The 12,414-nt window shown below is 48.1% G+C and overlaps 1 protein-coding gene across 2 annotated transcripts in view; it reads right to left on the reverse strand.

The window, feature by feature from the left end:
- LOC111140927 (teneurin transmembrane protein 2) overlaps positions 1-12,414 on the reverse strand; it is a 934,316-nt gene that overhangs the window by 212,158 nt on the left and 709,744 nt on the right. Inside the window, exon 6 of one of the 2 annotated variants that reach the window (XM_022493193.1) lies at positions 2,247-2,369. The exons of the other annotated variant lie outside the window; for it this stretch is intronic. Within the exon in view, the coding sequence (XP_022348901.1) occupies positions 2,247-2,369 (123 nt within the window). The remainder of the gene's footprint in view (positions 1-2,246; positions 2,370-12,414) is intronic. 2 annotated transcript variants of the gene reach the window in all.

Below are 12,414 nucleotides of genomic sequence, written 5' to 3' on the forward strand. Positions count from 1 at the left end.
CAAAATTCATTGGACAACAATTTGGCCACCACTTCTCTGTCTCATAACTCATTTGGAAAATAACTGGCGATGTTATATGACTTACACAACATTTTCGAGAGCACGTTGCATCAGAGGGGAAAATTGTGGTCTTTTCCAAAGACACCATGGAAAGTGTTTCTTCATTTGTTAATTCAGAGACACCGTACTCTTAGTTAGGACTTGTTCTCCGCAGGAATCTACCATCTTGCTGGTGTGGGATGCTCAAGTGGGGGTGGCCGTTGGAAACACAGCTTAATCACGAATGCGCAGAGCGGCTGACCTTAATTTACGGAAGTTAATGCCTATCAGCGACTCTCTTTGGTAAGGGATGCTATTTAAAAAGCATTTGTGTGTAACTTCAGAATATAGACATGTACGAAATACATCCCTGGGCCTGAAGAGCCAATATGCACATTCACTTTCAAATGTGTGTCCTGCATTTTTCTCAAAGGACAGGGCGCTGCTGACTTGCAGATTAAAGGGCGTTCATGGATCAAACAAAGCAGAGACCCTCTAAAGCTGTGTTTCTCAAAGAGCAGCACTGTGAACCTCTTGGGCAGGATCGCTCTTCGCTGTAGGGGCCATCCTGTGCACGTGGGATGTTGAACTGCAGCTCAGCCTCTCTCTGCTAAACGCCACTTTCACCTCCTCTAATTGGGACAACCAAAGAAGTCTTCAGTCACTTGCCCAGTGTCCCCTGGGGTCCGAAACGCCCTGCGGAGGACCACTGTCATAAAGGAAACAGGAGTTGCGGATGGTGTCAAGTACTAGAGCAGAACGGACAGCACATAGGAGGCCGACAGGCACATAGGAGGCTCCAGGCTTTTCGGTCAGTTAAGGCAGAACATGGCCCATTAAGGCAAAATACACTCTCCATCTTTAGGTCTAGTTATAGTTGCCTGATAAAGGAAGGCATAGAATTTCATCCTCAGATAAAACTTTTTCATGCTTACTTAAAGGTAATTTAGTATTATGATTAGGATAGATGAGTAAAGTGACTCTTAAAGATTAGATAAAAAGACAAAAAAGTCACACTCAAAACCATTAGGACAACTCTGGGGAGAATAATTGAAGCACCAGGAGCATTTCAGGATGACTCACGAACACCTCTGGGGGAAGATGAATTCTAGGAACTTCTCTGTGGAAAATGTGCTAAGGAAAACGCCGACATCTTGCCCAAAGATGCACAAGGCACAGACTTGAGTTTAAATTCGTCCCTGCCTACGTGTTTGATTTGGAGTAAGTTTCTAAAACATCCTGGGCCTCAGTTTCCCTGAGATGATTCCCTCCCGTTAAAGCTGCTGAAGGCAGGAAATGCTAAGCTTGGCACACACCAGGGGTCCAGTAAACGTTCCTTCCTTTCCTGTCTCTGAAATACCTCTGTGGGGTATTTTCAGAAATGTGGGGCCAACTGCCCAGATGTGCTAAGAGGCAGAGTGGAAGCGTCTGTGTTTGGAGAAGCCCTTCCTTACCACCTCACATGTTGGTGATTTCCACCCAGAATCAAGCACAGCCCACCGGGTGCCTGGAGGCTGCTGTGGTTTTATTAACTGCCCCACTTCCCCGCCTCCCCGCCTCCCCGCAGTCCTGTTTCTCTCTTCCTTCTTAGCACCTTGTTAGCACCTATTTTTTTTTCCTGCAAGAATACAGTTGCTTAATTGCTTCAATAAACATGTCCATGGCCCCCTTTACTGTTCTGAGAAGAGGAGCTTTGTTCCCCAGTTGTCAAAACTCTTTTCTATTCTCTCCCAAAGCGGAACAGCTTAGAATCTCTTTCATGCCAGGCAGCGCTTCCTCCCTGGGGAGGCTGCAGCTCTCCTCTGGGGAGAGGGCTCTGGTCTAGTGGTGTGTGCTGCCTGCTGCTCTCGGCTTTCGTGATTAGGCGGGACTTTCTCCTGGTGCTGCTGCTGCTGCTGCTGCTGCTGCTGCTTCTGCCCAGGCCTTGGGAGGCTTTCAAGTCGCTCCAGATAGCACAGGTATGCACATGGCACAGAGAAGGCACCGTGCCAACTCAGTGACTCCAGCCAAACACAGCTAACAGACAGGAACAGCAAACAGCTTTGAACAGGGGCAAAAAGGGAACATTTTGTCCTCCAACCCCCACCCCCAGTTTCTTTTCCCCTTCGCGTACCTTCCAAGATTTGGATTAGAAAACCTGAACACATTGGCGGGAGCTCTGAATTTTCCCACGACCTCAAGAGGGCAAGCAGCCGCTGTAACCTCACCTTTGCCTCCAGATGGCATTGTTGCCACATCATCGTTTCCTGGTAAGCCGGTCCTTATCCCATTGTTAAAGGTGTGCCCGTCGGCCGGCTGCAGTTGCCAATTGAGTCCGAGCAGATGCATTGCTGCAGGAGAGACAAAGTAATGAAAATATGAATAGATAATTCAGCAATGCAAATGTCAAGGGGGGGGGGGGGCCAGGTGCCTTTGCCAAGTGATTGCCATTGAAGGAAGCTGCAGTTCAAAACCGGCTTGCCCTGGGCCATGGGGATTAGCTAAGTACAGAAAGCAAGTAGTGGCTCCTCTCCCTGGGCTTCTGTTCATCGTCTTGGGGGAGAGGATCCGGAAGGTGGGCGGAGGAGGTAAGAGAAATCCTAGTTCAGACCGTCTGAATGGTGTTACCAAGGAGGGGGAAATGTCCCTTTGGAGTCACTGTCAAGGATTCTGCTCCATCATGTCCAGCCTCCCCCGCAGTGTAGACGCGGTTGTTGATAGACTGGTGGTCCGGGGGCATTGGCAAGGATAGCTTCACCCAAACTACTCAAAACATAAATCGGTTTCAAAATGGGACTAGCCAAATGGGACCTGTCTGCGGGTGTGACTGTAGCTACCCTGGGTTAGCAATGCAGCAGGTTGTGTCAGACCCACCAGAAAGCTCACCTTTCCATTCCAAGCTTTCCAACCGCTTTTCCTGCTAAGTGCATCCCTTTCAGCCCATTGTGGGAAAAGCTTGGGGGGGGGGTGGAACAGGGCCCTTTCCGGAAAATATTACTATTACACTTTCTTCTCTCTCACACCCTGCACCCACATCGCCACATTATCGGACAGAATAAGCCAGAGCACAAAGGCACTGTGCTAAGGAGGCAAGCCTGTCTGTCTTGCTTTACTTCCCCGTGCACGGTACACCTCCAAACACAAACTTCCTTCCAACCTTCTGGTCTTCCTCGTCACCCTGTGCCAGCTCCCCACTTCCCTGGGGTTTAGCAAGCTCAATCCCCCCTATCTCCCATGGTTCTAGGTGAGTTGTCGTCAGGACAATGGCCCGGAGGGAAAGGCAAATCCCAAACACCTAAATTCTTTCAAAGTCCCTATCTAAGACATGCTTCATTTGCAAATAAATAAGGAGTTCATTCCCCTGCATCCTGCCTATTCAAACAATAACGGGGGAGGGGGGGAGCACCCCGTCTGTCTGGCATTTCAATCGGACACAGGTTGATGCTGTGGCTACGGTTCCGGGACTGCAGGAGAGAAAGGGCTGTTGACAGGGAAAGGTTCTGAGTATGATGCGGGATGGGAGAAACAATTAACCACAGGAAACGCAATTAACAATGCTTAGGAAATTGTTCACACAGCAATTAATTCTGCATGCCTCCCACCACTTAAAGTCAGGCTGCATTCTATTAAGGTTAAAAACCTATCTTCAAACAATACAGCTCAGATTGATGGTCGCAGATTAAGGTGCCAAGTAGTCCCTGGGTGTATGTCTGCTTTTTTCTTACATACTTCCCCATCGCAGAACCACATCCCCCCCTCCCCATACATTACTTTGAAGTGCAAGGCAACTCTTTGAGATGATAAATACTAATACAAATAAGTGACATTTACTGTACAGTTTCTGTCAAGGTAACACCTAATTTTCTCCTGCAGTTTATCCGTTATATGTAGGTCACTCACTTGAAGAGACCGGATTCCGTTGCCTCAAATAGTGACATATTTCTCTGTTCAGTGAAAACTGTACAGAGGTCAGGAAATGAGAACTAATCATGGCTGCTTCAAGATAACGATAGCTTCTGATTTGTAATTACCAGGTGAAGGAAGCCAAGGAATTAGCTATTTTAGAAGGATTCCTTTTTAAATGTTGCTCTTGGGTTCTTGGGGCTTGCCTGGAGCTAGCCTGCTGCCAATGTGGAGGGGTGGCTCTTTCACGGCGGGGGGAGGGGGAGGAGTGTCTCCCTGTGTTTTAAGACAGACGCGGACAGGTGCTGGTGCAGCTGGGACTCCGACCTACCAAAGCCTGGATTTTCGCATCTACAGAAGGAAGCGGGGTTCTGTTAGGCAAGAACGGCAGCCTCCCCGGTGCCCCATGAGTGTGAGATCTCTTTTCAGAGTTGTTCCCCTCTTCTAATACCCCGGAACATGCTGCGACCATCAACTTTGAGAGGACAGCAAGCAGATAAAACCCTCATCTTGCTGCATGGAAAGAGAGCATTCATGAAACCGTGTTTTCTCTGTTTCTGGGGATGCTCGCCCTTCCCTTTTTGTTTTGGATTCCATAGCATCTCTTTATTAAAAAATTAAAAAAAAAAGTATTCTGAGAACAAGAAGACTAGAGAAGGGATGAGAAGGGTGAGGGTCGGAGTTTACAAGTAACTGCTCAGACAGCTTCCAGAAGTGAAAAGAAAAATAAGAAAGTGAGAGGGAGATGGGAAAAGGGGAAAAGCCAGATCTGCGGAGTGTAAGCTCTGTCGTCCCAGCAGAAGCGAGGCAACAAAAATGAAACTCAAGTTTGGGCATATTTTCTGTTGTTGAGTTGAACGTTAAGTAAATAAGTGAGAATTATATCAGGGGTATAAACACCTTCTTTTGTTTTTTGGGAGGGAGTCTGAAATAGGCTTTTGTTTGTACTTTTTTTTTTTTTTTTTTTCATGATCAGCTACTTCTTCTCTCTTGAGTAAGCAAATGGCAATATCTTTCTGGCCTAGGGGGATGGACGAAAGTGTCCTTAGGATAAGGACCCAGGGGAGCTGTGAAGTAAATGAGTTTCCTGACTAATGAGAAATCTGTTTCTTATTCTGCTACTGATTTGCTCTATGGCTGGGGCTGAGAAATCCATTCCCTCCAACCATCTCTCCCTTTGCCTTCTGAAAAGTTTTCCCTTTCCAGGTGGAGTAATGGCTACTGAGGGCCTGGGAGAGGTCGAGCATCTACCTCCAGAGATCTAGCAGAGGGTCTCGAATCTAGGAGGCACTCCATAAATGTTTATTAGGATAGATAAGGACACCTGGGGGGCAGATACGAAGGGTTGGACTGCAGGACATTGTACTCTTGCAAATCAAAACCCACCCCACAGAGGTGTGAAGGGTGGAGTACAAGAGTGCTGGCAGCAATAAGGACAAGTCTGCCCAGAGGAGGGTCTGTTAAGGCCTTCCGCCCATCCCCGAACCCCGTCGCTGGCCCGCAGTGTAGGAGACACTCTGCAGAGGTCATCTTCGTCAAGAGTCACGGCTTACATTCAGGACGGTACTGTCCTATCCCCATTTCACAGACGAAGAGACTGTTGACTATGAGGTTTGATCCCCCGGGGGTTTCAGAATCAGAGGGAGATTACAGTGGGAAGGGGTTATCTGCTTCGTATTCCACAGTGATCTGGGTACAAATTCTGGTTTGCAATGGGATCTCGGCAAACCTTGTCTCTTTCTTGAAACTCAACGATCACCACACTGTGGTTACTGAGTGACCGTCTTCTCTATTCAGCACCCCTTCATGGGGGGGATACACCTCCTCCTCTTGTTGGATTCAGATGCGGCCACATGACCCGGCAGCACACACACTTGTTAGCCTTTTTGCCCTGCCACGTGGTCAGCCATGGTTCAGTCTTGAGCCGTGGCTGACCCGTGAAAAGACACAGCAGGAGTGAAGAAATAAACTGTTAGTGCCATAAGCCGCTCGGAGTCTGGGGTTCTTTGTTTTAACAGCATGGCTGAGACCTCCCTGACTGAGACGTTCACTTACCACAGCCCCCACTTACCTACGGGGCATATGTGCCAAGACCCCCCATGGATGCCTAAAACCGTGGATAGTACTTAACACTATATACACACCTATGACAAAGTTTAATCTATAAATGAGGCACAGTAAGAGATTATGATGATAACTAATTATAATACAGAACCATATAAAAATATACTGTCATAAAAGTTGTGTGAAGGTGGTCTCTCTCTCTCAAAGTATCTCACTATGCTGTCCTTGCCCGTCTTCTTGCGATGGTATGAGCCAATAAAATGTCTCCATGATGAGACGAAGTGAGGTGAATGGCATTGGCACTGTGACACAGCATTTAGCTACTACAGACCTTCTGACCACTCCATCCGTAGGAGCAGCACCTGCTTCCAGACTGCTGAACCTCAGAAATCAGAACTGCAGGGAAGGACTACCATGTAAGCCCAGTCAGACCTTCCATTTCTACACAACGGGCATCTGTGCATTCCTCCCTTCAAGTTATTTATGTATTCAGTCAGGATCCTTTCTAAAAACCAGCCAGGAAAAGCTAGGACCGCTTCGTACTTAGGGTCACTACATTTGCTTCTATGAACAGCAACAACACAAATAGCTCTTTAAATATTATGTCATTAAATATCCAGCTGTGATCCACTCTCAGATTCAGAGTTAGAAAGTCTCAAGATCCTGGGTGAACGCCAGCCTCATCAACTTAGGTTTTCTCTAACGAGGCTCCTTGGATGCGGAGGGGTGGTCCCCTCTCTCGCTCCCCGCAAATGCTCTTGCTGCTCCTCCCCAAAAGGTCCTGTTCAGACCATCCTAGGGTCAGAAGTGAAATGAGTTTGGGAGGTCCTCTCCCTCAGGGGACTTACCCCCACTGACAGCCAAAACGCACAATTTATCATGATTTGGCAGGTGCTGCTCCAGAGAGACCCTCTGATGGAACAATGGGGCTCCATGGGTCAGCAAGGATAGAACGGGGAAGAGCTCCAAGTGGAAGTTTGTGTAATCCAGGTGGCAGCTGGGAAATCAGCCACTAAAAACACGAGAGGTAGCCAAGCCCTGCAGGTATCCCTCTGGCTCAGTGGAGAGAACTTTCATCAATGTTGAAAGTGAACCAAGGCAGGGTGGACAGACCACACACAGATCCCAGATTTCAGCAAGAATAATAAACAGACCCACTTGGAGTTTGGGTGGTATTTCCTTAGCGAGGTGGCCTGTGTTTGTGCCGGAGGGGCTCTAGGAGAAATGCCCCGAGGGGGAAGAAGGGAAGATTCAGGGGGAAGGGTTGCTTGCAGGTACCAGAATCCCCCAGCAACCGCAGGACCAGAGATGTTAGGCCCCGAAAAGGGGCAGCTTGGAATGGGGGCTGTCTGAAATAGTAATTAGGGTATGTGTGGGCCCTGCTGGGTGCCACTTAGAACCTTCCATGTTCATTGGCTGGTAGAGGATCAACCTGACAAGAGAGTCAATCAATATGTCAACAGAGCTTCCCAGAGAGCTGCTCAGCCCCTGCTTGTCAAAGAGGGCAAACACGGGGGCCACGGATGCTCCGTGTTTGCTGAGCAGGCCTCCAGAAGCAGGGGTGTCTTTAAAGATCAGGCTTGTCGATACATAACCGGAGGGAGAGATTGGGCTTTCCCTTTGAAAATGGAAGCCTGGAGGCCACGCAGGGCTCAGGAAACAGGAGGAGGGAGCCTTGCCTGCTGGTTCTTGTGGCTCAGCGCGTGGCCAGATTCACAAGGGCCTTAGAGACCATGGCAAAGCTCCTTCAGAGACCAAGTCGGCTGGGGCTCCCTATCCCCCCCACCCCGCAGCAGCCAGTTTAGACCACAGTGCCAGGACCCCCGTGGGAAGTGTAGCCAATTCCAAAAGTGCCATGCTGAGAGGAGAGAACCACAGTGGAATAATCAGGACTCAGAGGCACAAATGCTCACCCTGAACTTGCACAGGCAATCTGCAAAGGCACTTTTGCAAGCAGTAGTGAAAATTAACACATGCAAATGAGCCTGCTCAATGATGATGGTGACAATTAACATTTATTTTGGCAATGTGCCAGGGATTGGGCTAATTATGTTAATTGCATCATTTATTCATTACTTATCATTTGGCAAATGTTTCTTGAGCACCTACTGTGCGTCGGGTATGTTCTAGGGTCCGGGAATAAAGCAATTAACAAATTTCCTTGCTCTCATGGAACTTATATTCTAGTGGGAGAGATAGAAACCACACTTATACCAATGAAAAGCAGAGCATGAATAGGGTGGGGGATGCCAGGGCATGGGGGTGAGTAACTGCACGTTTTTCTGTTTAGATGTGGACTGGTCAAGGGTGGAAGGACTGGAGCCAAAGCCGGAAGGAAGTGAGAAAGCGATTCAGGCTGACATCTGGGGAACCGTGTTTGAGGTTGGAGTGGGGTCAGTGGGTAAGGAGAGTGCAGGGTGACGGGGAAGGGGGCTGGTGGGGACTGGGTACCCCTGGAGAGGCTTTGCCTTGTGTTTGGGTGGGATCAGATGGCTCTGGAAGATTCTAAAGAAGACGAAAGCCCATTTATTTCCATTCTCACTCTGGGATGTGAGAATGTAATTTACATTACAGATAAGGAAACCGAAGCTCAGGCAGGTGAGTGACTTGCTCAAGACCCACAGCCAGTAACTGGGAAATCTGGAATTTACACCCAGACGTTTGTAGCTGCAGAGACAGAGCTCCCAACCCCTATACTATCCTGCTAGTGACTTACTCAGAGTCCTCACTGGTGGCCAATTAGGCCCCGAATTCTCTAAGCGAACCACTCCTTAGCAAAGATTGAACAGGGCAGTGGGCTACAGAATTACCTACTAAATATTATCGGGGCTCACTCAGCAATAGACACCTCCCTTTGTAAGCAGTCATTAGTCTTCTAATAAACCTCTGTCCTAGGTCAGCGACCAGCTTGCTATTTAACTTAGAGGAATCGCGAATGTCAATAGAAAATAAGTCTGTTTGGCAGCCTCAGTTTGCAGCCGGGCAGGCTAACGATCAATACGCTTGGCGACTTTTTCCTTGGTCAGTTTGCTTATCAGCCTTTGGGGATGTGGTAGAGTAAGGTGCTTTCTCCTCAAAGAGGAGGGGGTCCACTGCAGGGGGTTAGTGGTATCCTTTTTAGGAACGCTCTCAGTGCCAAAATTACCTTCTGCCTAAAAGAAGAGATACAAACAAAACCACGTGGGATAACATTCTCGGAAATGCCTTAAGTCTTAAAGGAGTTTAAAAAATGTAAATCTAAAGGAGTTAAGAAAAAATCCCTTTCAAACCACACCTTGGTGAAGTGATTTCTCTTATTCCGCGTGCCCCCCCCCAACTGTATTGCAATACATTGAATGGAATGAATTTTCAAAGCACTGCAGGGAAGTTATGCCCACAAATCCCTTTACCAGTAATGGGATTTGTGTACCTATCTCCCAAGAATGCTCTGAAAAGTTACTTGCCTGTATCCGACTTCCAGCTTGCAGCTTCCAAAATGGTTGCAAAGCTCATGGCCCGGGGAATGCCACGGAAGAGGAAGCATGAGTCACAGATAGGATACTAGAGTCCTGGCAGAACCACTGCAGATGAGAGGGGAGCTTTGGGGAAATAACCTGCATTCACACTTCTACCTGTACTCTCTCATCTTTCAGCCATGGTGCTAACTAAAACAGGGATTTTGTCTCTGCCTTCCTAATTCTAGTCCCTCACAAAAGCACGGAGGCTTTCTGTCCCCTCCTGCATGTCTGCCATGAGAACAAGGTGACAGTTGCATGAGGCAGTTCTGAGACCAGGGAGCAGTGTGTTCTCGAGACAAGAAGAATCCACATGGAGGGACCGCTGCATTAATCTACTCTCATGACAGGCTCAGGATAGTATAGCAAGTGGGAAGTGGTAGGAGATTAATCAATTCCTCTGTTGGGAGGAAACAAATGGGGCTCCTTGCAGCTTCAGGATGCACGCCCCCCCCCCCCACAACCCCCTGCACCGCTGGTCTAGCTCCTACCCCTGGAGTCACACCCGCTGCCGTGGTGGGTGTGCTGTGGGAGGCGACTCTGGACACCGCGGGGTGTGGTGGCTGGTGTGCCCAGGTGACCTCTAACAAGGCCCTTTGCTCTCGGCATCACCAGGCAGATGGATCGGTAAGACAGACACACATGCTCACAGCCACTGTCTTCCTTGTGCAGAGTCTTCAGGAATGCACCCGGGAGGACTGGTGGTGCTGGCCAGGCATCCCATTGTCCACTGAGCCAGCTCATCCTCAGGCAGATAAACACACGCCTGGAGCCACTCGCCACACATGGGATCATTTCCCACCCAGACTACCCCTTTCCTGCTGCTATTTTTCCCAGGAAGGAAATAAAATAAAAGCCTTTCTTTCTCTAAGAAAGGACCCATGTGATCAACATACCTTTAGAGAATGATAATATCGGTAGGTTTTATTCAGCAAGTAAATCATGGTCTTGGATTTTAAGAGCTTTTGTGATAGTAAAACACATCCCCACCATCCACACACATACACCAAACGCATCTCTCTTCTCCCTCCTAAGCTTGTCATTCAGTGTTGAAAACCCAAACAATGTTTGTCTTTCTTTAAAGAACAGCAACCAGCAGCCCCGTTAAAGAGGGGGCCGGTCCGCAAGACTACTTACTACAAAGGAAAGGCAATGCAGGCTGCACGCGGTATGTGGCCACCGGAATCATAGGAAGCAGGCATTATGAATGTTTTAGAGGATAAGATGTTATATCGATTGGTAGATGTGCAATGTGTGCTGGAACAAAGAGGGGGAACTCTCTCGTGAAAAACAGGCTTCGCAAGAGGCAGTGGGGAGGGGGGTCAGGGAGGTGGCGATTAGGGCACTGGCTGTACTCCGAGGGCATGTCGCTTTCCTCCGCTGCAACGAAGGAGGAAAGGCACATCTGGATTCATTTCCCTTCCTGAGTTCCTGGGCAGACCCCATCAGACTGCTTCCAGTGAGCCTTCTGATGGAAGTCTGGAGCCTCCAGCCAAGCAGCCTGAAGCCAGCAGCAAAGCCAGGGGTGCCTTAGGAAAAGCGGAAAGGAGGAACCATCTGCCTATGCTGGGTCTTTGAGAGAATAGACCCATTCCTACCAGGGTTCGAATCCCCACACCACTGCTCATAAGCGGATGACCTTGTGCAAACGAACTGAGCTCTCTGAGCTTCAACTCTCCTTAGCTAGAATAAAAAGTTAGCATTTTTGGAAAGTACGGGCTCTGGGTCTAACATTGTGTTAAGAACTCTACGTGCATTATCTTGTTTGCCCTTTGCAATAAGCTAGAGTAGTTACTATTATTATTCCCATTTTATAGATGAGACACTGGAGGCGGTATGGGAAAGTCGCCCACGTGAAGAGGACTGGTATGTGGGGCAGCTGATTATAGAACCAAACATGCACTTTCAGCCACTGTAATTATGTCACTATGGGAAGAGGGGTGATCAAACAGACCTTATGGGGGTGTTGTCAATGTAAAGGAGGCAGGAGTCTGAGTATCAGACACATAGGAGGCACTCAAGAAATGTGTCACTTTTTACTGGGTCTTGGGTCATTTTGTCATTACAATGAAAGCCATAGTAACTAATGTTTAATTGAGCCCTTAGTGTGTGCCAGGCACCAATTTTATCAGTTGTGTCTATTAATTTCCCATTTTGCAGATGAAGACATTGAGGCTCAGAGAGCTGGAGTAACATGCAGCTGGTAAGTGGGAGAGGTGTGACTCGAATTTGAGCATGACACCTAACACCTGAGCACTACACCATTCCAGCTCATAGCAGGACAAGTGTCAGCCCAACTCCAAGCACCAGTGAAGACTGGGGATGTATATTCATCTAGATATTCTTCCCCCATTTGCCTCAATCCCCTTTCAGAGAAACCTTTTTGGCTCCTTTTTCCTGTAACACATCAGAATGGCAGAGCCACAGTCCTGATGGGCTCACAGGTCATCTGGTCCGGACTTTGTACAGATGGTTGTGACCTTGAGCCTCGCTTTCATGAAATGACTAGCCCAACCTCAAGACAACCGATGACCGGCTAAGCCAGGATTTGAACTTTGGTCTCCTGACTGTCTGGGGCTCTCTCTACTGTCCTTTTCTATCTCCTTAAAGACAGAGAATTCTGAAATCTATGTGCAATGCAATGTCTTGTCAGAGAAAATGAGGGGACTGCAGTGAAACCTCCTTCTCTCCCCTGTTTAAGGGTTTTATTACTCTATTTGCTAGAGATGAGCAAAAATAACTTGTTTATAAACTGGTTAACAAAAGGGGCATCCTGATCCTTCCTGATCCTGACTTCATTACATTGAGTTTCTATGACAAATTACTTCTACTGCAAAAGCTCATTCACAACAAGAATCTAAAATTATCATTTTTCTAATTCCACCTGGTCCAAGGACGCCATGGTCGATATAGACACGGCTCCCTCCTGCACGTG

The sequence above is a fragment of the Enhydra lutris genome, unplaced genomic scaffold (genome assembly GCF_002288905.1).
Source record: "Enhydra lutris kenyoni isolate GAN:26980312 unplaced genomic scaffold, ASM228890v2 scaffoldscaffold5, whole genome shotgun sequence".
In the NCBI taxonomy this organism is placed as follows: domain Eukaryota; kingdom Metazoa; phylum Chordata; class Mammalia; order Carnivora; family Mustelidae; genus Enhydra; species Enhydra lutris.